This window comes from Lynx canadensis, chromosome B4 (assembly GCF_007474595.2).
Source record: "Lynx canadensis isolate LIC74 chromosome B4, mLynCan4.pri.v2, whole genome shotgun sequence".
NCBI classification, from domain to species: domain Eukaryota; kingdom Metazoa; phylum Chordata; class Mammalia; order Carnivora; family Felidae; genus Lynx; species Lynx canadensis.
In genome coordinates, this window is record NC_044309.1 from 44,379,580 (window position 1) to 44,406,534 (window position 26,955).

General features: G+C 35.7%; 1 protein-coding gene across 2 annotated transcripts; it reads right to left on the reverse strand.

Annotated features, from left to right (window-relative positions):
* Positions 1 to 5,000: 5,000 nt before the first annotated feature.
* On the reverse strand, positions 5,001 to 16,083 carry LOC115518298 (C-type lectin domain family 9 member A-like). 2 transcript variants are annotated; one of them, XM_030321723.1, is made up of 8 exons: positions 15,981 to 16,083; positions 15,307 to 15,417; positions 13,369 to 13,467; positions 12,171 to 12,290; positions 10,993 to 11,079; positions 10,035 to 10,186; positions 8,095 to 8,201; positions 5,001 to 5,359 (listed from the first exon to the last, which is right to left on the reverse strand). In XM_030321723.1, exons 1-8 carry the CDS (start codon positions 16,012 to 16,014, stop codon positions 5,239 to 5,241), a joined length of 831 nt encoding a protein of 276 aa, XP_030177583.1. In that variant the 5' UTR covers positions 16,015 to 16,083; the 3' UTR covers positions 5,001 to 5,238. The 2 variants fall into 2 exon arrangements, with proteins under 2 accessions (XP_030177583.1, XP_030177584.1); XM_030321724.1 differs by lacking the exon at positions 13,369 to 13,467.
* Positions 16,084 to 26,955: the final 10,872 nt, after the last annotated feature.

The following is a 26,955-nucleotide window of genomic DNA, read 5'->3' on the forward strand; positions in this document are numbered from 1 at the left end:
TGAGTTCACTGCAGCTCGCTGGATCCAATACTGTCTTTTTTTCCCACAGAGTGCTGGTCCCAAGAGCATTTTTGATACAATAACCTCTGTCTCAGACACTATTTCTCTTGGAAACTGATTTGCAACATATTCAAAAAGCAATCTGAGACTTCTGCTATATATCAAGATGTAATTCTAGAAATCCACTGGAATTGCTCTTCTGGTTTGGCCTTAAATCTGAGTTGTGTCCCTTACATATACTCCCCAAAGAGCATGTTCTTTAGCTGTCACTGCAATTCTACCACAAAACTGTATAGTTTACATATGATATATATATATATATATATATATATATATATCGTATATATATCTCACATATATATATATCGGGTATATATATCAGGTGTGTATATATATATATATATATATATACCGTGTGTGTATATGTATATATATATATATATATATGCCTGTATAGTCTTCTGAATTCCAAAATATTTTGTATGAATATGGAGTTGTTAATTTTTTTTATTCACTATTTTCCAAGGCTTCTAGTATAATCTTACCTGCCATTAGATGGGCAGGTATGTGAGAAGATACGTATGCTAGTGTGTTTGGGAGCATGGACTCTGACATTAAGGTGTCAGAGTTCAAATTCCAGCTCTGTCACTGACAAGTTCCACGACTTTGCAAAGCTTCACTTAGCCTCTTCTTTCTTCTATGAAATATATGAAATATTGCCATCTACCTTGTTGGTTTGAGAATAGATTTGATTAACACATACAAATCACTTATAATAGCACTTGACAAAGAGTGAATTTTAAATATGTGCTTGGTATTATTTTGTTCAGGTTTTTAAAAAAAATCTCTATGCTTTCTTGAGGAATATATTTGATTTGTGGCACCTTTGTTTGTGCAAGAAAAATTAGTGAATAATTGTAAGGGCATCTATGCTCTTGTCAGCCAGCATGGATCCTTCCATCTGAACACTTCCGACCCTTCAAAATATACACTTATAGCTAAGGTGGCCATATTTTGAGGGCTTAATCCTCCCTAGCTAGACCTTATTTATTATATTTTCTAGTAAAAATTAGATAAGAACCTCTCCTATAATAAAAGCTATAAGATGAAGCCCTGAGAGTAGTTGTTGTCAGTGTTTGCAATTATATGGAAGGAATCTATCTTCATGAAACAAAAGGAATAAAACCCACATGGAAAGAGAAAGGCAGAGAAAAGCAGTGCAGGCAGCTGGTAGACTTGAATTCCATAGCTCATTTTCCCTGTGGCTAAGCTCTATCGCTACCTTTCCTATGGTTTGTTTATTCAAATTCTTCTTCAATTATACATAATAACCAAGTATATTTCTAAAAGTTTTCCCACTTTTCCAAGCCAGATTGAATTCTGTTTCTGTTACTTGTAATCAATTAAGTCAACCTGACTTGTAGAACAGGCAAAAAGAAAGGAAGATCGTAAAGAAAGTGTGTAGAGAATTGGATGAAAAAGGAAGGGAATAGAACCGTGTGGAAGAGGGGCACCTGGGTGGCTCAGTCAGTTAAGTGTCCGACTATGGCTCAGGTCACGATCTCACGGCTTGTAAGTTCGAGCTCCACATGGGGCTCTGTACTGACAGCTTAGAGCCTGAAGCCTGCTTCTGATTCTATGTCTCCCTCTCTCTCTGCCCCTCCCCCCACTTGTGCTCTGACTCTCTCTCTTTCTCAAAAATAATTTAAAAACATTAAAAAAATTTACAAAAAAAAAGGAAAGGGTTAAAGACATAAAAAGGAAAATAGATTAAGGAGGTAAAGAAGTTAATCTTATATTATGATGTATATATGTATGAATAGTATGCATTTATATGTATGAATAGTATGCATTTCAATCGCCAACATTTCTACATCGTATCATCATTATTTATAATAAGACTACTTTTAAGTCATATAATGTTCCACTGTTTACAAGAAGCTTAAGATTTTTCTTCTCGTCTATGACAATAGCTAACCCCAATGGAACATTTACTCTGATCTAGCCATTCTTCTAAATGCTTCAAACATACGATCCTGTTTAATCCTTAAACAGCTAGGAGCTACAGCTATTATCATCCCAATCTTATGAATCAGGAAACTGAGACTTACACATGAAAAACATGCCCGATGGCAAATATATAAAGAATGTAATAGAAGATATTTGAGCCCAGGCCTCCTATCTATCTTACAGCAAAAGGTTTCTTTACCACAGATAAAAAAAAAAAAGTATTTAGTAAGGATATATATAAGATTTGAAAAACATAACACGCCCAAGTTTTAACTGATGTATACAAAACACTGCAAGATTTCAACCCAGTTCTCTCAAGAACTAATGCAACAAACAGACAAAACTCCCAAAAGGTAGACTCAGAATAGCCAACACATTACTGAAGGAGAACAAAGGTGGAGGACCAAGACTCTGACTTCGAGACTTACGAAAACGCTAATACTCAAGACAAAGTGGTTTGGGTGAGGGAACAGACAAAACAGAGAGCCCAGAAGTAGGTCCACGTAAGTACAGCTGACTGATCTTTGAGAAAGGAAAAAAGGCAATTCGAAGGAGAAGGGGTAGTCTTCCCACCACATAATGCTAAACCAACTGGACATCCACGCGCAAACAAAACAAAACAAAAACAAAAACAAAGACAAAGACAAAAAAAAAAAGACTTTAAACACAGATCTTACACCCATCACAAGAATGAATGAGCTCTAATAGCTATATATTTACATATGAACATATAAGCGATTCTCAGATGTTTTCATTTATTTTATACAAAAGCAAAGATGGATGAGGCAGGCGTTAAGGGAGTTGGAGAACCAGTGAGGATATAGCCACCAACTGAGACAAAACACACCTATGTCAATAAATCAAATGTCGTCCTAAATGGAATGAATGCTCTTTAATGAAAATTTAAAGCTGAAAAAGATGAGGGAGAAATTAGAGATCCATAAAGGAGACTAAAACTACAGGACCTGGGTGATAGGAAGAAAACCAAGAGAGAGCAGAACCATTCAAAGTAAATAATACTACATCCAAAGATGATGATGATGATGACGACGACGACGACAGCAAAGTGTCAAGAAGCAGGAAATAAGTAACATAGAAAAATTCTGTCCATAGGACAAATCATACAAATATTGAAGTAAACTGGATTTATGTATTAAACAGACTGCCTAACACAGAAACATATATAAAAAAAAAATCAAAGTCAATGAATGACAAATAGACCATTAGTGTTTTAAATAACAGCAGTCTTGATAAAGAGGAGAAAAAGAAAAGTCAAACAACAATGTTCTGAGTGAGTATTGGAATGTGAGAAAGTACATAATCCGTATAGATTCTTCCCTCAAGTACATTTACTTTGAAAAGAAACCTATATAAGGTGTGAATTGAAAGGGTACATGAGTAGAAGCAGATGGGAAGAGATGCACAGGTATGTTCATGTCCATTTTGAAAGAAAGAGATAGAAAGCGAGCAGGGGAGGAGCAGAGAGAGACGGGGACAGACTCCCAAGCAGGTTCCGCACCGCACGGTCAGCACGGAACCTAATGCAAGGCTCAAACACAAGAACCATGAGATCATGACCTGAGACAAAATCAAGAGTCGGATGCTTCACCAACAGAGCTACGCAGGTGCCCCTGGAAAGTAATATATTTGTTTCATTTTTTAAAAATTCACATCCAAGTTAGTTAGCATTAGTGCAGTAATTATTTCAGGAGTAGAATCCAGTGATTCATCCCCTACATGTAACACCCAGTGTTCATCCCCACAAGTGTCCTCCTTAATGTCCTTTGCCCATTTAGCCCATCCCCCCCACGCACAACCCCTCCAGCAATCCTCACTTTGTTCTCTATATTTAAGAGTCACTTATGTTTTGTCCCTGTCCCTGTTTTTATATTATTTTTGCTTCCTTTCCCTTATGTTCATTTGTTTGTATCTTAGATTCCACATATGAGTGATATCATATGATATTTGTCTTTCTTTGACTGACTTATTTCACTTAGCATAATACACTCTAGTTCCGTCCATGTTGTTACAAGTGGCAAGATTTCATTCTTTGTGACTGCTGAGTAATCCTCCATTGTATATATACACCACATCTTCTTTATCCATTCATCTGTTGATAGACATTTGGATAACATATTTTAAATGGAAGTGGTTACCTGTATGTGATGGGAGAATTAATAGCATAAAAACTTGAAACAGTTTGAGGAGTAGTCAGGAGTTGATCCAAAGTCTGCTCAAGAGTAATATTTATTTATTTATTTATTTATTTATTTATGTATTTGTTTAGAGTGAGAGAGAACAGCGTGTACACAAGCAGGATTTGAAATAACTGGGTTTTTATTTAGGTGTTAAGATATTCAGGGCCACGTGGATCTTTTCCTCTTACCCAAATTTGTCCTGCAATTCCTTTCTTTAAATTTTTTTTTATTAATATTATTTTTAATTTGAGAGAGAGAGAAAGAGAGTGAGTGAGGGAAGAGGCAGAGGAAGAAAAAGAGAGAATCTTAAGCAGTCTCCACCCTCAGCACAGAGCCCAATGCCAGGCTCGATCCCACGACCCTGAACTGAAATCAAGAGTCAGACACAACCGACTGAGTCACCCGGTCACCCCCAAAAGTAATCTTTAACAGAAAATACTCTTTTCACCGAGAAGAGAAGCAAGGGATTGAAGATAATAGTGAAATTGATGTTTAAATCTGCTAGGAAGGCTTCTGTAAGCAATTTGGGAAAATAGGTGACTTCAGAAATTTATCTTATTTTTTTTTAATTTTATGTTTTTGTTACTATTGATACTCCTCGTAGTTTTCACATCCTTTGTATGCTATGTGTTAAATTATTTAATACTTATATTTCCCACTGTATTTGTTCTAAAGGTTTATTTCCATAGGGTCACAACTATAAATGAATAAATAGACTCTGAAATGTAAAAGACAGCCAAAAAGACTAAGTAGTCATGACAGATAATGTTTATTAGTTCATTTATACAATTCTCATGAAATCAAACAGGTTCTGAATTTGTAACTTTTTGGTTCTCCTCTGATATTTCTGCTAAAACTCTAGGCTTTGCCTTCGTCTATCATAAAGTCATTTGACAGTTTCTGCTATGAGATAAAAGGGTTACAAATAACATGAAAAAAACAATAGAACAAAGACAAGCAGGTCTTGAGTCTGGAATGTTATTGAGATGTGACCCTCATAGCTTTTCTCATAACTTTCTTCTTCTGATTTTTAGTGGACAGCCTTCTCACACAGGCATGAAGAGGGTATGGTGCAGTTATCAGTACCAAGAGTGTGTGCCTTTACATACACACATTTTCCCTGGAAATCCAGACTTGGCTCTGGTAAACCCCTGAGAAATTTAGAAAACACAGGTCACTGGCCATACTCATTATGTGTATACTAAATAGCATTAAGAACTACTACGTGAAATTCACCACACTTAGCACTGTCAAGAACTCAAGGCAGTAAAGACACTCTCCCTCTTGCATAAAGACCTCATGCATTTACAGAAGAGATAAGATAGGCATGATGTGACAATTATTTACAAGTGGGAAAACACACACCAGTGTAAAAAGAAAGAGAACGCTCTGGCTGGAAAACTATGGCAATAGCATGAAAGGACATATGACCTGGGATATAAAATTATGGTTTAATACAGATTGGTATGATGGAAACCATTCAGCTATGCATGTACAGCTGCAATTGGAGGAGAGATATTTTGCTTGTAAATACATTACATTAGATAGCCGATATTAGTAATAAAATTTAGAATGTATATATACGTATATATACGTGTGTGTGCGTCTGTGTGTGTGATATTACAGGATGCTTCTCTCTGCTCTAATGTGTACTTCAATTTACAAAATCACCACTGACTTTAATGCCATACAGTAGATGCTATCTAATACTCGGGTTGAGTTTAGTCCCTAACTAAAGTTCTAGAGCATTTTAGGTCATTGTCAATAAAACTACCTCTCATCAACTCTACAGCAAAATTGGTTGTCTAATATTGTCTGGAAAAAGGTTAAGTCTGTCTACTGAAACATTAGATGCATATTGCCAACGAAATTAGAAAACAAAAAAAAGAATTCTGAACTGTGTAGGAAAAATAAATTGCCGAAATATTTTATACTTTCTTCCAGTCATTAATCACATACATATTGAGTATTCTATGTACCAAACATTGTACAAGGCTTGAAGTAGAGGAAAACATTCAAGTCCCAAAATTCTAATAACTATAAAGATCAACCAAAGCCATCCCATGTCATCCTGAGTCTGGTTACTAAAATTATTAAAACATGTTTTTGTTGTCATAATGTTTACAACATTCATCATTCTCCAGAAGACTGATGAAATTTATTGTGATTGGGGGACTGTGATTTAACTATATAAAGAGATCATGATCACATAAGAAACCTGATATAATAATATCAAAGCCTTCGTAAAAAAACAGCATACTTAAGCCAACTTTGAGATGGAAATAGTAAAGCCCTTTATCTTTTATAATTTTTAACTTGAAAATGACATCGCTTATAAGGCAAAATTATCTGGCCACTTAGAATAAAAATATGCCAGAGATATATCTTGCCTTTCTGAACAGTTTGAAATGAAAGAATGTTATTTCAAAACAAATATGATGTTTCATTTGGCAAAGGAAGAAGAATAAAATTCATATTTAAAGTCAGAAAAAGTAATAAAAACTGAGAAAAGGGCGCCTGGGTGGCTAAGTCGGTTAAGAATCCAACTCTTGACCTGGGCTCAGGTCATGATCTCATGGTTCTTGAGTTCGAACCCCCGCGTCAGGCTCTGTGCTGACAGGTAAGAGCCTGGAGCCTGCTTCAGATTCTGTCTCCTTCTCTCTCTGCCCCTCTCCCGCTCACACTCTTTCTCCCTCTCTCTCTTAAAACTAAACATTAAAAAAAGTAATAAATAAAATTGTCAACCATGAAAATAAGCATAGACTCATAATTTGAAACTACAGCACAGGCAAGACCAGAAAAATATTCATGGTTTTTTACACATTAAAACATTTACTATGAAATATTTAAATGACATATTAAGTGAGTTAAATTATTTAAATATTACATTTTAGTGTATCAAAAATGTGACATTAAATCCAGTGATGAAAAAATAATCATTTAAACAGTACTCTGACAATTAGTTACCTAACTGAAATATACGTATTAGGAACAGATATAATTATAATTATACATAAACACACATGTACCTGCTTCTCCAGGTACATGTGTACCTGGAGCTTTCTCCATTATATGTCAAAACAAATTTCAAATGAATAAAGACAATCTCTGTATACCTAAATGTTAACTTCCCGTTCATGTAATAAAGGCAAATAAACTAAAAGGCAAATTACTAAAGGGAAAATCTGGTAAGATGTCTGAAAGAGAGGTTAGACACTTAATATATAAGAAACCATTCCAAAATAAAAAAAATAAATAAATATGATAAAATGGTCAAAAGTGTTATTATAGGTTGTAGGAAAAATGGTCTCACTAAATATCAGAAGACTATAACATAAAAGGACAAAATAAAGTCAGCTATCAAAATTATCAAAACTTTGAAATATTACATTTGTCATAGAGTGTTGAAGTAGATTTATATACATATTTTTTCAGTAGCTATCGAATGTAAAGTTTCTCGATCACAATTGACCAGTATGTGCTTAAAACCATAAAAAGGAAAAAAAATAAATAAAGAAAAAAAAATAAATAAAACCATAAAAAGGACTCAAATTCTTTGGCCAGGGAATGACAATTCTATACTTCTTCCCAAAAGAGCAACATAGAGGTCCTAAAATTTACATATAATCATATTCTTGTCCATATTACTTTTCTTATCTAAAATTGTAATTAATCAGATTCTATAATTAGAGAGGCATATTTACATTAATTATAAAATACGTGACTTTATGGTTTATAATATTGCTGACGGTATAATTGAAATAACAAAGGCAAGGGGGAAAAAAAAGTCTAAATTTTGTCCCCAGTCATCTCTATTTCCTCAAGCTCTTTCAGCAAAAACCATTGGGAAAGGAAAAGAGAACTAAATTATATATTGGAAACTTACAGCCCAGGAGAAGGAGAGGAGCCATCTTCCCACTTCCATTCATTGTCCTTTTCCCTGTAAGACAGGCCAAGCCAAGTAGGACCTACTGCAATTAATTCCATGACATTCTGCACAGAAGCAAAAAATATAAAGCTATTAATACTAAAAGCACATTACAGACCAAAAATATGGAATTTGTGTCAGGTGAGAAGTAAAGAATCACAAAAAGAAAATATATATATATATATATATATATATCCAATGATAAAAGAAACATAAAAAAATATATTTCAGTTCTTCAGTGCCCGTGCTTTTCTCAAACCAGGAATTACATACAAAGAAAAAAAGAAAGACTGCTAATAGAAAATCTTATATTCAAGAGGACACCACACAGCAAAAATGAATTTCTTCTATTTACTCATTCTATTGCTTAATCCAACTCTGTCTACTCTTCCACAGGAGACATATCATTGAACAAAAATGAGAACGCTTCCTGCTTTGGGCGATTGGGTACAGACAGAGATAAACATACATGCAAGTGATACATAAGGTGACACCAGCTATAAAAGAAACTAGAGCAGGGGACCACAGTGAGATATCATCTCAGATCTGTCAGAATGGTTAAAATCAAAACCACAAGAAACGGGGTTGGGGAGGATGTGGAGAAAAAGGAACTTTCCTTCACTGTTAGTGGGGAATGCAATGGGGCCACCACAGTAGAGGACAGTGTGGAGGTTCCTCAAAACATTAAAAATAGAACTACCCTATGATCCAGTAGTTGCGCTGCTGGGTATTTACCCAAAGAATACAAAAACACTAATTTGAAAAGGTATGTGCACCCCTATTTTTATTGCAGCAGTATTTACAATAGCCAAGCTATGGAAGCAGTCCAAGTGTCCATTAATAGATGAATACATAGAGAAGATGTGGTAGGTATGAATAACGTGATGTTACTCAGCCATAAAAGAATAAAATCTTGACATTTGCAGCATGGATGGATCTAGAGGGTGTAATGCTAAGTAAAATAAGTCCGCAAGAGAAAGACAGCCACCATATAATTTCCAACATATATGGAATGTACGAAACAAAACAAATGAACAAAGAATAAAACCAGACACACCAAAAAATGGACTCTTCACTATAAGGAGCAAACTGACGGTTACTAGAGGAGAGGTGGGGGATGGAGTGAGAGGTGAAATGGGTGATGGGGATTCAAGAGGTACGCTTATCAAAAGATAAAGAATGATTTCCTTATTTTAGCCCCTGGATTCAATAGAATAAGGTTAATTTGAAAAAAAAAAAAGAGTACATTTATCATAATGAGCATTGGGTAATACATAAAATTGTTGAATCACTATGCTGTGCACCTGAAACTACTGTAACACCGTATGTTAACTGTACTGCAATTAAAATAAGAAGTGGAAAGGCAAGGCAAGGCAAGGCAAGGAAAGGAAAGAAGAAAGGAAAGGGAAGGAGAGGAGAGGAGGAGAGGGGAGGGGAGGGGAAGGGAAGGGAAGGGAAGGGAAGGGAAGGGAAGGGAAGGGAAGGGAAGGAAAGGAAAAGGAAAAAATTAAAGCAGGTTAGACTAGGAGTACAGAGAAGGGCATCTGTGGGAGACCGGGGGTGGACACTGATGTACAAGTTGCAAATTTAAATGGGGATGTCAGGGCAGGTCATTGAGAAGGTGGTAACTGAATGAATGCATACTTGAAGGAGGTGAAATAGTTCTTGGTCACATGAGAAAAGAACATTGCATGCAGAGGGAGCAGCAAATGCAACGTTTCTACAGGAAACCGAAAAGAACGGCTTGCTGAAGTGGAGCAGGCCAGGAAAAGATGAGTGAAAAACAAAGCAAGAGAGTACTCCTTTCTCTGTTTTTAGAGCCACAGGTGAACACTTCCTGTGACTGGTATCTACTATATATTCATATCCCAGAAGTAAAGAAGAAAATACAATCTCACCTTTAACCTACTCCCTTCTGTCTTTAAAAATGTAGCATTCAAAGAGACACAAATATCGAAACAGTCTAACCAAGAAACCATTTCCATGGTTTGGTGGTAGCAGTGGTCATTGGATTGAACCCAGTGTTTCAGAGGACGTCCACACCTGACTCCTAGGAAAGAAAATATTTTTTATTAAAAATTCAAGTCGGTTAACATACAGAGTAGTCTTGACTTCAGGAGGAGAACCCAGTGATCCATCTCTTACCTAGGACACCCAGCATTCATCCCAAAGAGTTCTCTCCTTAATGCCCATCACCGTTTAGCCCATCCCCCACCCATCACCTCCCCTCCAGCAGCCCTCAGTTTGTTCTCTGTGTTTAAGAGTCTCTTATGGTTTGCCTCCCTCTCTGGTTTTCTCTTATTTTTCCTTCCCTTCCCCTATGTTCATCTGTTCAGTTTCTCAAATTCCACACATGAGTGAAATCATACGATACCTGTCTCTCTTTGCCTGATTTATTTTGCCTAGCATCATACCCTCTAGTTCCACCCACATTTTTGCAAATGACAATATTTCATTCGTTTTCATTGTGAAGTATATATATATATATATATATACATACACACACACTTATATACATACGTGTGTGTGTGCCTGTGTATATATATACACGTGTATTTATACATGCACACACACATGTATGTATATACACATACATACACATACCTCATATCTTCTTTACTCATTCACCAGTCAAAGGACATTTGGGCTTTTTCCATAATCTGGCCTTGTTAATAGCACTGCTATAAACATTGGGGTGTATATGTGCCCAGGAAAGAAAATATTTACAACTCAGAGCCCACAGACCCTCAGAACCCACAAACAAGGCCTTATTGCTTCATACCTTTCCCTTTTCAGATAAATAAGACTGTTATTAAGAATTATTATCAACTCAGAATTTTTTCACTTCCAAATTACCTTGTTTCTGATTTAGTTCATGTAAAGCCTCAAGGAGATACTCCTGGCTTTGCAGCCACTCTAGGGTTTCCACATAGGACAATAAGGCTTCGTAATAGACGAGAAGACACATTACATCAGATATAGTCACAATAGGGAAATTATAATAATGAAAATTACCAAGTCACAATAATGAAATTACCACGCGGCAAAATACATAAATAATTTTGGTCAATTCCCCTCTCTTCTGAATTACTTTTACCTTTAGCTAAAATAATCAATCGCTTAGAAACCAGCCTTTTAAAATGCACAACTTAGCGATCGTAATCAACAATACTGTATTAGAAATTCAAAGCTCCTAAGGCACTGAATCTTCATTGTTCTCAATACAGAATTGAAATGGTAATTATGCAACATGATATGCTACTGTAGTAATCATACTGCAATATACAAATGCATTAAGCCAACATTTCATACATCTCAAACAGACACAGTGTTAGATGTTAAGCATATCTCAATAAAAAAAAGAAAAAGAAAGAAACCAGTCTTTTATCACAGCCTGTCACTAAGGGCTCCCACATGGTTGATTTAAGTATTCAAGATAGATTTGGTACCTCACAGGAAACAAACTAACATTCTAATGCATGGCCTTTGTAAAATACTTATTTATTGTAAATATAGACTATTTTATGTTACAATTACTTAACATAAAAGACACTTTATGACGACTCTAGTATTTTCAACTCTTATTCTTAGGAGTTTGAAACTATGAAAACACCATGACTTTTCAGGTATTTAAATTCTTCCATTTCTATGCTCCACGAACATCTTGCACACCTCTATGCACACCTGGACATTTTGATTTATTTTTGGTTTATATGCTTTCTCCTGAGCCTCCCAATGGTAGGGTTCATACTGATCACTAGCCTAGTGGCTGGCATTTAGTGTGCATTGAACAAATGTGGATGAATAAATGAGTGAATGAGCTAATTAATTAATATAGGAAGCCTTGTCTCATAAATATGTGACTCACTCAGTTTCAGAAGATTATGTGAGGAACTAAGAGGCAAGAAGTCGTCAAAACAGCCATGCTGTTGTGTCAGAGGGCTCCTGTTACATTATGCAACCAACTATTTCGGGACCGCAAGAAGAACAATCTAGCATTCTGTAAAAAGAGTTTGTTCTAGCTTTCATATTACCTTTATTTTGGTCAAGAACATTTTGGACATGAAGAAATTTGTCTGCTTTGCTTTGAAAAGACTCAATCAATGCGTTAAGGCTCTTCATCTTGGTCGCTGATGCCTCAACAGTATGAAAGTCTAAGAACAAGAATTCCCAATACATATAAACCACATTCTTAATTATGATGTAGCAGTGTGTTCAATTACAAGGTATAATTTTTATAGTTTCCTCCCTAATAAAGGTCTCCATAAATATTTTCCAAGACTTTAAAAAGATCTATGGCTAAATACACTTTCATTTATCCACTATCATTTCTAAAGTCTATGACTAAATCTGAAATATCAACCTAATTTCCTTAGAAGTTTGAATGCACGTTTCTATTAATAGAAAAATGGTACAATTCAAAACAGACAACGAAAACAATGAACATAGTCTTGAATAAATCTTTTGGCATCATGAGTGGTTGATTTAATGTGTAGAATTTCACTTCCTGATCAAAATTACAGAATTTTGAGTTTCGAGCTGATGTTATCAAAGAGGAACACTTATTTTCAAATCACCAGTTGTGAATAATTTTAGTAGCAATAAAAACATTCTGCCAATCTAATTTAGGCTGCTGGAGGCACTGACAATTTACGCAAATTACAGAAGAAATTACTTTCTGTTTTCAAAGTAAATACAGTCGTAAATTCATTGAACTTATTTCTTAGCTAGTGGTAGTTTTCAAATAACAATAATAATCATTGCTATTACTATCTCTACAGCAATTGCAATAATATCACCTCCCTGGAAAAACAGGTGCAGTTACTGAGAGCTCACAGAGTGAAATTATTTCATATGGTAAAAATTGTGATAAATTTCATGTCATTTTTGGGGCGCCTGGGTGGCGCAGTTGGTTAAGCGTCTGACTTCAGCCAGGTCACGATCTCGCGGTCCGTGAGTTCGAGCCCCGCGTCAGGCTCTGGGCTGATAGCTCGGAGCCTGGAGCCTATTTCCGATTCTGTGTCTCCCTGTCTCTCTGCCCCTCCCCCGTTCATGCTCTGTCTCTCTCTGTCCCAAAAATAAATAAACGTTGAAAAAAAAATTTCATGTCATTTTTTACCTGTTCTTTTTTTACTTATGACATTAAAACATTCACCAAAAACTATTATCTGATAATGGTTTAAAACAATATGATAATCTGAGAAATCTTTTCCCCTAATAAATCAGACTTACACTGATAACCAAAGAATCCACATAATGCCAAGAGCAGCAAGCTGAAGATTCCCAGGACCACAGGAATGATTCCATACAGAAAAAAGGGAATAGGAGAAGCTAAGAAACAGAGTGAGTGATAATCAGAGATATTCTGAGCTCCCATCGTTTGAAAGATTAATACCATTATTAGCCATTGGCTATTGCTCTTAAAATATCCCAAATTTTCTGAAACATATTGTCCAATGAACTTTTAGGCTGAATGAGAAGGGAACAAAAGCTACTTAAGAGGATGTGCAGAAATGAATTAACATAGCAGACCTGACTACCATCCTTTGAAAGGTCTGCTTGTAAGGTTGGCCTTGGCTGGCTTCTGGAAACCTAGATTTCAAGAGGGTTTCCACAACAGTCATTGATAAGAGTGGCTCACTATTCCTGAACTGTTTATGCACACCATGTAGTTCATGATAATCTCCTGCTTTCCTTCTAAAAGTCTGGAGTTTTGTTACATGCCAGCCAGAGGTTGCCTGTGTAATCAGCCCCAATAACGACCCTGAACACCAATAGTCTAATGAGTTTCCTGGGATGGCAACATTTGACACACATTGTCACAACGTGCAGGGGGAATTTGCGTGGCCTGTGTGACTCTACTGAGAAAAGACCCTTGCAAGCTTGAGTCTAGTGTCCCCCGTTCTTTATTCCATGTACCTTTTCCCTTTGCTGTTTGGGCTTGGTATCCTTCCATTGTCATGAATCTTTGCTATAAGTATGAGTGTCTATGTGAGTTCTCCCAGTCAACCATCAAACCTGAGCATGATCTTGGTTTAGTCATGGTCAGATGAAAAATTTACGTACAGGTATTAAATACCCTTAAACAACAGGTATAAAATTTCAGCTCAGATTACCTTATTCTCATTAATATAATCAGATGGGAGAAATGGTTAATTATTTTAAATATCTTCTGTTATTCAAATAGAATTCTTTCTGTGATCTTTCTCACTAGTGGTACATTCTTCTTAGAAAGAATTACTTTATAATAAATCTTGGGGACTATTTTGGATTTAGGCCAAATATCTATAATTTCTTCAGTTTCACAACAATAAGATGCTACATCGCCACATTTTAGAAACCAAACTTTTAGCCATCGTGGTTTATAGTCTTTTCTTGGTATGTTTATTTCTTCTGAAATAAACTTATAGACTCTAGTTTAAAAAAAAAAACGATTATACTTCTGAAGAATTGCACTTCTGAAATGAGGCGAAACGCTGCCATAAAGAAAATGGTTATGTTAATAACTACTGTCCAAATCACGTCTCTTTCTGAATAATGTAATGGCGGTTATCGACCAGAGGCATTTGTAACTGTCTGGAGACATTCTTGGTGTCATAACTGAGGGGCAAGGGCTACTGAGGAGCAATGTGACTGGTGTCTAGTGAGTAGAAGCCAGAGATGCTACTAACCATCCTACAATTACTGGACCATCCCCCACAACAAAAAGTCATTTAGCCCAAAATGTCAGTGGTGCTGAAGCTGAGAGATTGTGCTCTACTAATGTTTCATTATGATCAAAAGGATGCAATCATATAGTAGGGCTCTACCTTTCTCGTCGTTTTATAAATCTGCTGAATTTTAAATCATGATCACATTTCAAATTTTGCACCTTGATCATGTTTAAGTCTCTCCGTTTCATGCCAGGAAACAAGTCAAAATTTGGACAAATGGCTTCTTTTGTATTTGAGTATTCTCCTTAATGTATGAAATTTTCAAATGTCTTTGTGAGAAAATATGCTTTTGATTAATTATTATATACATTTTGAAAAACTTTTAATGTCTATATTTTCTCTAAATTGTAAAATTCCAAAATAGTAACAGCCAGAGAAAAGTAAAATCAGGTGAAGAAGTACCTTAAGATAAGAAAGAGAAAACACAGATCCATAAAATCTGGTATATATACTGTACCACTCATGTTAGTAGGCTCGGGATTTGGGCCCCATTCATCCTCTGGAGCAGGAGGAGGAGGAGGAAGAGGAAGGTTCAAGTCCACAATTGTCTCTGTCTGCTCTGTGATTTCTTTAGCATAGAAAATACATAATTAATTGTTTTTAATGTATTTAAATTTTAGTTAGTTAACATACAATGCAATATTGGTTTCAGGAGTAGAATTAAGAGGTTCGTCACTTACACACAACACCCAGGGCTCATCACAACAGGTGCCCTCATTAATACGCATCACCCATCTAGCCTATCTCCCATCCACCATTAATTTATACTCTTGTAAAGCAAATAAGATTAGAACTTAATTTAGAGATTCATGACTATTTTCAAAAACTGTTAGAAAAATGATTATAGTAGTACTGAAATCAAAAACATTCAAATCACATTTCCATCTAAGAGCCCACTCAGCTAAAACTATTTAAATGATTGATTATGCTTTTGGTTGAGCCCGGAACTACATCATTATTTCTGTTAATTTTATTTAAAAGCATCCTTTCAGTATATCTGAAAAATATTAAAGAAAATATAAGGCCTTTATGCCCCTGTTATAATCGTAACCATCAATGATGATAGACAAAGATAATGAAAATTTTATTTTCATTAAAATGGTATAGGATTTTGAATGAAAAAAAAAATACCTGGAGGCTGCTGAGAGTCTGGAGCATTGGACATGATGAAGCCTTCTGGATAGTTCCTTGAGCCCCGTGCTGAAAAGAAATCCACAAAGATGGTGGTAAGTGAATGAAGAGATTTGTTCTGCCACTACCCTAGAGTTGATGAAAAGTACGGACCTACCCTAAATGGGAGGCTACTTACAGTGTATGATACTAACTTACTTTGGTAAAAACCACAGAGGAAATGTGAAAGCAACTGGATATATTTCTAACAGTTTTGCAAACATAAAAATTGTTCCTACTTCATTAAATTATGTACAACAAGCCTTTTAATAGCATCTGGTTTGTGCAAGTAATGATCTGAAAATAAATTAGGAAAAGTCACTGTCATAACAAAAAATTGTAAATAAGTAGTCCCCAGTGAAAATTTTCGTGAGAATTGGGTATGTACTAAAGAAAGACATAGGTACATGGAACTAAGGGTCTAGCCAACTAGAGGGATAAGAAGGAAATATTGGAAATAACAGATATCTGTTAAAGAAACATTTAAATGACACCCCATAATAAATACCTATTGAGGAATTAGACCACATAATAAAATCTATAGATCAAGATATTGACAGTTTGGCTTAAGGTTTTTTGGTACTAAGCCCCTCTGCCACTTTTTTTTCAAGTAAAAACAAGTTCTATTCATAGAAATAAAATTGGGTAACCACTAACAATCTAACATGTGCTATTTATTGAACTCAGATGAAAAAAAAATACCTGGAGTGCGTAGAAATCGATATTGTACATAAATAAAAATAGGCATAAGACTCTTTCTCATCATTGGTGTTATAACCTCACAGAAACGAATATATATTTAGGCCAGTCTGGTTGAAACCACACAAGATACCTTAGACATAGGCGGTTGTCATGCTTTCCATTCTTCTATGTCCAGTTCAGAATGGCCTTACAAGTAATCTTAAAAATACATTGCATTTTATCTTTTAGTATATGAAATACAAGGTTGGCTAATGAGAGTATTATAACATTACTGTTCGCTCAAAGATCTCAGTAAATCTTGGGATGGAGAGAGTTGAGACTTAATCAAAAGATATCATACATTAACTTTCTGCCTATACTGTGATTCATTTTTATTTTGTTTACTCTCTGACTCTAAATATAAAACTCTCATTGTATTGCATTGGATCAGGGTTCAGATAAATATAAGTGGGAAAAAAGAGAAAGTATTAATCATTAATGTTTGAATATCACTTATAATAAGCAAATATGAAAAATATCATGTGGGCATATATAATATTCCATTCATGGATCTATTCATTCTATTTAGAATGAAATAAAGTTGACTATACTATAGCCTTTTGATATGATTAATCACCTCTCCACATGAGTAGTTATATAACCATGCATTTTTAAAAATTTTTTTTAATGTTTTTATTTATTTTTGAGACAGAGAGAGAGCATGAGCAGGAGAGGGGCAGAAAAGGAGGGAGACACAGAATCTGAAGCAGGCTCCAGGCTCTAAGCTGTTAGCACAGAGCCCGACGTGGGGCTCGAACTCCTGGACTGTGAGATCATGACCTGAGCTGAAGTTGGACACTTAAACGACTGAGCCACCCAGATGCCCCTATAACCATGCATTTTTAAGAAAGTATTCTTGGGGCACCTGGGTGGCTCAACCAGTTAAGTATCTGACTTTAGGTCAGGTCATGATCTCGGGGTTCATGAGTTCGAGTCCCGCGTCAGGCTCTGTGCTGACAGCTCGAGCCTGGAGCCTGCTTCAGATTCTGTGCCTCCCTCTCTCTCTCTCTGCCCCACCCCTGCTTGTAATCTCTCTCTCTCTCTCTCTCTCTCTCTCTCTCAAAAATAAATAAACATTAATTTTTTTAAATAAAAGAAAGAATTCTTTAAAGAATAAACCAGAAGAAGGTTCTACATGTTCTGTTGTTTAAAAACAAAAATCAAGTTGCAGACTAGGGGGCAGTTACATGGCATAGGAAAAGGAAAAGTGGAAGGAAAATGAGCAACAAGAGGAAGAAAAGGAAAGGATGGAAAAAAAGAAGAAATAATATATGTAAATATACTTATTTAATTCATAGGAGCATAAATAATGATTTACACTGGTGATCATAGGCAAGTGGGACCCAGGTCATGATCCTAGGGTCATGAAATCATGACCTGCATCAAGCTTCACGCAGAGCATGGAACCGCCTTAAGTATCTCTCTCTCTCTCTGCCTCTCTCTCTCTCTCTCTCTGTATATAATTAATAATTATTATATAATATATAAATAATAAATAATAGATATATTGTTTATATTGATATATAATTAAATATATAATAATTAATAGAACTATCCTATGATCGAGCAATTCCACTTCTAGAGATATATCCAAAGGAAATGAAAACAAGATCTCAAAGAGACACCTGCCCTCCCCATGCTCATTGCAGCATTATTAACAACAGCCAAGATATGGAAACACCCTCAGTGTCTGCCAACAAATGGATAAAGAAGATTTGATACATACACATACACACATGCACAAATATTATTCAACCATGAGAAAGAAAAAAATCTTGCCATTTGCCACAACATGGAGGGGCCATGGGGGCATTGTGCTAAGTGAAATAAGCCAGACAGACAAAGACAAATACTGCATGGCATCATTTATGTAGAATCTAAAAAAGAAGATCAAACGCATAAAAACAGAAAGTAGAAGATGGGTTGTCAAGGGTTGGGGGGTAGAGGAAACAGGGAGAGCTTGTTAAAAGGATACAAACTTTCAGCTATAAGACGAATAAGGTCAGAGGAACTAATATGGTAATACAGTGGCTATAGTTGATAACACTGTACTATATAATTGAAATTTGCAAAGACGGGACTTAAATGTTTTCACGCCCCCCCCCCAACGATTGTTTCGATAAAGCTGAAAATAAAAGATGGGAAACAAAATCATACAAGGATAGAAAGGAATGGAGGAATATACTTGAAAATGTTGCTAGTAGATGCCACTAGGCAGTAGATCATGCCTGGCGCTTATTTTCTCTGCGGTCTAATCATTTTTTTTTAATTTTCTATAAGAAACATGCTTTACATTTGTAAGAACATATAACAACGAAACTATTTAAATTGTTAAATAAAATACAAATCAGTATATCATTTCTTCATCATCCTTCATTTTCATCTCAGCACAGGCATCATTATCCAATAATTCTTCTGTTAGTGCATTTTTTTCTCTTTTCATTCCAAAATCATAGATGCATAACATATTTGTTTTTATTCCCTGTTTACCTTTTCAATTTAATTTAATTTAATTCAATTTAATAATTGCTACCTAAATTCAGTTAAGGATGTCATCTGTAAGAACCCATTTGTTCTAATTATACACAGTCCTAAATCATACAGTACAACTGCTTCACTTTCTGATTGAAAATCTAAGGTATACCTGACCAAACTGAATTGAATTGAAAAATGTATAATATAATAGAAAAATTTTTGAATAGTTTCCTAAAATAGGTACGGGAGTCAACATAGTTAAATTCTCATCCAAGTTTTGTAGCTTTGAAATATCAGTGTTTTAGTCAATTGCCATTTAGCACGCTTCTCCATCTAGAATATAATAAATTAGAATGAATAATCCTTCTGATCCATAGTCAGATACATTATCCATTGCTCCACTGCCCTGCACCTAAAAACAAACAAATAAACAAACAAAAAGATAAAAAGATAAGGAGGCAAACCATGAGAGACTCTTAAATATAGAGAACAACTTAGGGTTGCTGGAGGGGTGGTGGGTAAGGGTTGGGCTAAATGAGTGATGGGTATTAAGGAGGGCACGTGTTGGGATGAGCACTGGGCGCTATATGTAAGTGACGAATCATTAAATTCTACTCCTTAAACCAATACTACACTGTATATTAACTAACCTGAATTTAAATAAAAACTTGCCAAAAAAAAAAATAGAATAAATGATCCTTAACATACTCTTGAAGTTAAGCATATGTGGTCCTTCTGAAGCCACTTAACTTTAAATTAATTTTTGTTCCAGCCAGACCTACAGTGAACTCTGAATTTGAATAATTATGAATTATTTCTCTTAAAAGTTTCTAGGATGACTAGAAATCCCTTTTTTTTATTGTGATGTATTTGCTAACTTTAGTAATCAGAGCAACTCTTTCAGCAAAACTTGTCTTGACATTGGAATTACACCATTTCATTATTCTTCACAGAACAAAATGCTAGTAACATAATATTAAGGTAAGATTTCTTTGTTTGTTTGTTTTTGCAAATCTACTAGATGTTAAAGGAATTTTCTTTTTTTTTAAGTTTATTTATTTATTTTGAGAGAAAGAGTATGCCCAAGTGAGCAGGAAAACGGCAGTGAGACAGGAAGAGAGAGAATGCCAAGCAGGCTCTGAGCCGTGAGCACAGAGCCTTAGGCAGGGCTCGATCTCAGGAACTGTGAGATCATGACCTGGGACGGAATCAAGAGTCAGATGCTTAACCAACTGAGCCACCTACGTGCCCCAAAAGGAATTTTCTATATATAATATTTTAAAGTTCTTTTTCATCAGTAAATATTCTGAATTATGAACCAGGAGAGGACAAAAATGATAATTTCCCACATATCTTTATATAACACTTGCCATATGTGACTATGTTGTAAATACACCTCTTAAGGGCAAAGGTTGTAACGTTTCCCCTTAATCTCTGTAGTATAGCGTCACTATAGAGTTTTTGAATTTAGCAAATAAAAATACAGAATACTTTGAATTTCAGATAAATAAAAAAATTTTCAGAGGAATATTTACACTATAAAAATTTTCATTGTTTATCTGAAAATACAAATTTAACGGGGCCTCTGCGTTTTATCTGGTATTCCTACACTAACCTCAATAGGATGCTTAAAAGGTACTATTTAATGCTGAGAAAAACGGAACAAATGAATTGAAATTACTGCTTCTTTCCAATGAGTTGCATCCCCTTTTGATGCAAGACTTATTTGCCAGTGTTCTGTAATTGCTTAGGATATACGAAATGTGAAATTATAGTACAACTGAATAAAAATAGGAAGAATTTCAGCCTTATTTTCACCGTAAACTTAAGAAATGCTATCACATTTACTTGAAATCTCCACCCATGTGTTTCACTATGTGACCGTATCTTACACATCCTCCAATCCATCTGGAAAACCTCTGTGGGATGAAAAAAATACTTTCAATTTTGTGGAAAACACACGAAAAAAATCCACTATATTATCTATTAGTGATGTCTAAAACTCTAAGAGGTCAGAAAATGTATAATTATCTAACTCTCTTCTAATTTACATTGTCTTTCTATGAGGCTCAATAAAATACAGCAATATATCTATAAAGCAAATGCTTTAGAGATAGTTTAGGAATGTATAAATGAAGAAGTTAACACAAGAGGAATTTTGAGATGCTTTCCTTAATAAAATCTGTTGCTCCTGAGCACATAAAACTATAGGGCATATGTTTTACAAAAGATGTCATTTTGGAATAAATACTGTTTCGCTTGCCTATCTCCTAACCTCCACCCTCACCTACCACCATGAGCCATAGAGTCAATGAGGTTAAAAGTGTCACCAGCAAGCTGCCTACTGACCCCCTTCTTCACGGGACTGTTAACCTCAGCTTTTAGAGGCAAACAACCAGAGCTCCGGCCTAAACCAGTTTGAGCCTGACCACCAACTCACACCTGCGCAGTATAGATAGACCACAGAGTGTCTGTCCACAGTGACTTCTGCCTCGTTATAATGTTAAAAAGCTCCCCCCAAAAAGGAACACAAGCTTCATTAACACAACATAGAATGCATGTATAGGCCTGTTCTCTCTGTACCCCTGGGCAATCTTATGCCTGCCTTCATACAGGCTGATGACACAACTCCCCTGTTTGAATATTCATCTTAACTCTAAACAAAAGAAACCCACCGACTCCTACGTGGGGAGTCACCCTTTTGGAAGGGAAGTCCCCGTGATCTCCTTTGCTGCAAATAAAGTCTCCTTTATGAGACACCTCCACTTGGTGTAGTCTTTCCCTGCGACTCACTGAAGAGCAAACTCAGTCGGTTCAGTTACACCGTCAGTTATTTCTCTGTCTAGATCAGAAGGTCAGCAAGATTCTGTGCATATTTTTCCCCAAATGCAGTTAATAAAATTGCCAAGTACAGCAACCTCCCTCTATTTCATGGGACAATCCGGTCCTTGTGATGATAATCTATAAAAGATGAAATATCAAAGGGAATTCAGACCACATTACTTTCACATAATCCTCTAAGTGAAAGTAGTATATCTATATGATATGTGGATAAATACAGACAATGACGCTCATTACATTACAGGCCATTATGTTTTCTCATTGGGTTTTTCCTACTAGATTTTCAGATTCTTGAGGAAACAGCTTTATTCACCTTCAACAGTTAACCATAAAATTCAGCAAAATGTTGACACACTAAGTGTTGATTAAATGGTGACAGGGGCGCCTGGGTGGCTCAGTCGGTTGGGCGACCGACTTCGGCTCAGGTCATGATCTCGCGGTCCGTGAGTTTCAGCCCCGCATCGGGCTCTGTGCTGAGAGCTCAGAGCCTGGAGCCTGTTTCAGATTCTGTGTCTCCCTCTCTCTCTGACCTTCCCCCATTCATGCTCTGTCTCTCTCTGTGTCTAAAATGAATAAACGTTAAAAAAAAAAAAAAGAAAAAAAAAAAGAAATGGTGGCAGAAGGATAGGCTTGCTACCTGCCACAAATGTTGTACCGAACCATCTAGATCTCCCCTTCAGGACGGAAGACGTTACTCAGGACGCTGTAGGTAAAGGAATCTGAGAGGTAGACGCACACGGGTGTGGTCCTATCAGGAACTGGGCTGCTCTGAGGAGAATCCTCTCACCCAAGGTCAAGCTCTCTTCCTGGGGACAATTCCAATGTCAATGTTTTGTTACTGTTTTTCTACCTGGCCGTTGTGTTTAAATCATTTATTCATGTCTTACCACCGAGAATGTGGGCTGTGAAACAGACCTAAGGTTAATTCTAAAAGAAAAAGTTTGCATTAAAAAAAAAAAAAAAAAAAAAATACGTGGGAAAGCAGTAAAAGCATATTCAATGTTTCACATCACACACCACACTTCAGTAGATATTTCACTTCCTCACTGTAAGGAAAGGACATTTAGCCTGTAGGTTTTATTTAATGTCATTATTAAGGAAAGGAAGGTATAATTTTCCATTGTCCATGAAGTGACCGGGAAGCCAGTCAAATTCTCCTATAAATCCATCAGAGAAGATGTATTTATACATCTAATTAAAAAGATTTATAAAATATTTTTATATCTATTTATATCTTATTTTATATATATTTATATCTATTTAATATCTATTTATTATACATCTAATTAAAAGATTTATAAAACCTTTCTTAAGATTTTAATACTTAGTATTTAATATTATTTAATACAAAGTTAATATCTAAGGATAGTTTAACTGAAAATATTAAAGAAATTACTAATAAATATCAGATAAATGTTGCTTTTTCTTCAGGATATTTAGAACTATTTTGTTGTTGTTGTCCTTGTAATCTCTTATTACTACAATTATCCTAGGTTTTAAGCAAACTGCTAAGGTAATTTTACAGTTTATTGGAAGGCTAATATCACACAATCTTAAAACCTTCATCATTTCACGAAGTAAAAAAGGGGAAATAGCCTCAAAATTGTTTTGCCTTAGACGTTACTATAGTTAAGAGTGGTTCTACATCAACATGCGCCTATGATCAGCCAACGTGTCTGACTTAGATTGCCATCTACATCTTGATAGTTCCATGCAAAATGGATCCTGTTCTGTAAATTAGCTAATAGGCATGCAGACTTTGCAGAGGTCCATAAAACAAAAGCAAAAGGAGGAGGGGGGATTATAGACCAATTCTTAGAACGTATCCTTGGAGAAAGAAAACCTAGGGCTATAGTGTTGGACATGGAGAAAGAAGAAATGGAATCACAAGACTCACATTCTGAGCCGACCAACATAGAGATAATTCAATTCTGTCCAAATGGTTACTAGCTCTCACGTAGGACAAGACATGGGATATTTTTTTTTTTTTGCTTTTTTTTTTTAAGCTTATTTTATTTTTGAGACAGAGAGAGACAGAGCATGAACGGGAGAGGGGCAGAGAGAGCGGGAGACACAGAATCGGAAGCAGGCTCCAGGCTCTGAGCCATCAGCCCAGAGCCCGACGCGGGGCTCGAACTCACGGACCGCGAGATCGTGACCTGAGCTGAAGTCGGAGGCTTAACCGACTGAGCCACCCAGGCGCCCCAAGACATGGGATATTTTAATCCATCAGGTAAAATAGCCATTTTTATACAGTATTAAGTCAATTAACTGAAACTCCTTCAACCATTTAAAATTTTAAAAGTAGAATGCATTTCGAGATAATGCTTCACTTCAAATCTACCTTCATAAATTACAAATGCACTCTTAATGTGCATGTTTATCCTCTCTGTGTCATTTGAAGGCACTTAAAAATATTTAATAATGGTAAGTAGACTAAACATGTTGAAATTAATAGACTTAGACCACTGTCACTGACTTTGTTGTGGTATGACCAGGAAAAGGCAGTTCAAACCTTCAACTTTGAATGAGGGAGACAAAAACATGTCAAGGCTATGTTTGAAATTAGTCCTTATTGTACTATGAAAATAGCTAAAATGCTTTAACATGTACCTAAGGCCAATTTTTGTCTTTATCAGCAAAATATTTAAACATCCAATTAGGAACTTTGACGGTCATATTTTTGGTTTGCTTCTATTGAGGTAAAGTATGAGACAGATGATTCAGCTTTCCAAAATTAAAAGAGATTTTGCCAGACCACGTTGCCATTTTCTCCAGGGACACCGTAAGATGACAGTACCCTTAGTAAAGTAGTACATCAGTGTTGAAGAGAAAAATAGTAGAGCATCACATCACTTTGGTAAAGAAACATACACGAACTTTCAACTTCAAAATGATATTTCCGGTGAAAACAAATTTATAACAATTTGTGGATACCTCTTTCTGAAGAGAAGAAACTAAATTGATTTGGTAAATCATTCTCTGAAATGCCCTGCAACGTTTTAATTCAGAAAACATATACAAAACAGGATACTGGCTAGATATGTATGCAGTAAAAAACATAATAATTCTGATCTTGCGACCTCGAGAAAGCACCATACGTATATAAGATCAATACAATACAAGTGACACGGTCTCTGAGGACACTTTTCACTTATTATTTGCATTTTAACACTAAATTTAATCTCAAAATCTTATAGATATAACTCATATCCTTTTTGTTGGTTTTACTCAAACTTAAGAAGTATAATTTGTTAAACAAAGACTGCAAACAAATCCGTATCATTAAGGTTACGTCTAACACACTGGAGCTGCTCTTAACATGAATTCCTCCTACTCACATATATGTACATACATAGCAAAACAGCCCTGAACAAATTTTTGAGATTATTATTCAAGTTTCACTGCTTAGAAAATTATTCTCAAACAACTAATTAATAGGCTACCTTGCCCAGCTATTTTCCTCTCATATTATACTCTTAAAAGACTTAAAAGACATATATATATATATATATGTATATGTATGTATATGTATGTGTGTATATATATGTATATGTAAGTAAAGATTGGGTCATGGAGTGCCTGGGTGGCTTAAGTCAGTTAAGCATCTTACTCTTTTTTTTTTTTTTCATGTTTATTTATTTTTTGGAAAGAGAGACACAGGCTCAAGTGGGGGAGGGGCAGAGAGAGAGGGAGACACTGAATCCAAAGCAGGCTCCAGGCTGAGCTGTCAGCAAAAAGCCTGATGCAGGGCTTAAACTCACGAGCTGAGAGATCGTGACCTGAGCCAAAGTCGGATGCTTCAGCGACTGAGCCACCCAGGTGCCCCAAGCATCTGACTCTTGATTTCAGCTCAGGTCATGATCTCAGGGTGGTGAGATCAAGGTTGTGTAGCCTGCTTGAGACTCTCTCTCTCTCTCTCTCTCTCTCTCTCTCTCTCTCTCTTTCTCTCTTAAAAAAAAAAAAAAAGTTTGGGGCATGTCAAAGGAATACATAAAGGAGCCAACCTGAAAAACTTCCCAATGGCCAAAACTGAAACAATGTAAGCCACAAAATAAATAAAGCAGCACTCAATCATAACTGAAGTAGAAAATTAATATCTGTGAGCCTGTGCTATTATAAATGATTTAATAAAAAGGAATAAAGGGGAGAAAGACAAATCTTCAGGGAAACGTTTCAAATACTCCTCTTCAACATGTTTAACCCCACCTGGAGTGGACAGAACTCAACGACCTTTTACAAAGGAAAGGCAGACAAGGGTAACTTTACAGTGGGAACATCTGGCAAACACTAAATTACTCAAGCAATAAGGTTAATATCCACAGTGATATCATGTGGACAACGTATCTGTGGTGAGATTTGATTTCACCTTTGGAACTGCCATTCTAGAAACTCATAACTCCAGTCTGAACATGTGAAAAAATATCAGAAAAACAAAATTGAGAGACATTTACGTGCAACCTAACGACAAGAAAAGACGGCAAGTGTCACAGTTCAAAGTAGACATGGTAACTAAATGTCATGTTGTAGCCTCAAATGAATCTTTAAAAACAAAAAGGATATTAATGGAAGAAGTGATGAAATTCAAACACAGTCTGGAGATTCTTCATTAGCGATGTATCAAGGTTGAGTACTTTGGGTTTTGATTGTGGTAACAAAGGATTACATTATGGAAACTGGGTGAGGACTGTAAGGAAACTGTACTATGTAACCTTTCTGTAAATCTAAAATTATTGTAAAATAAACAACTGATTTAAAAAAAAACACTTAAGGAATACTCTTGTACAAAAACGTGTAACACTTAGCCCTGCTAGTCATTGGAAGAAAATAGAAGATATAAAAGCTATCAATAATTTTGCAAAAGGTCATAATAAAGGTC

Coding starts and splice junctions, on each gene's coding strand:
- LOC115518298 (XM_030321723.1), bottom strand. CDS start 16,014: ATGTCCAATGCTCCAGACTCTCAGCAGCCTCCAG. Junction 12,291..13,368: donor TGGATTCTTTGGTTATCAGT/GTAAGTCTGATT, acceptor TCTTGTTCTTAG/ACTTTCATACTGTTGAGGCA. Junction 5,360..8,094: donor TCCTCTCCTTCTCCTGGGCT/GTAAGTTTCCAA, acceptor TAAATTTCTCAG/GGGTTTACCAGAGCCAAGTC.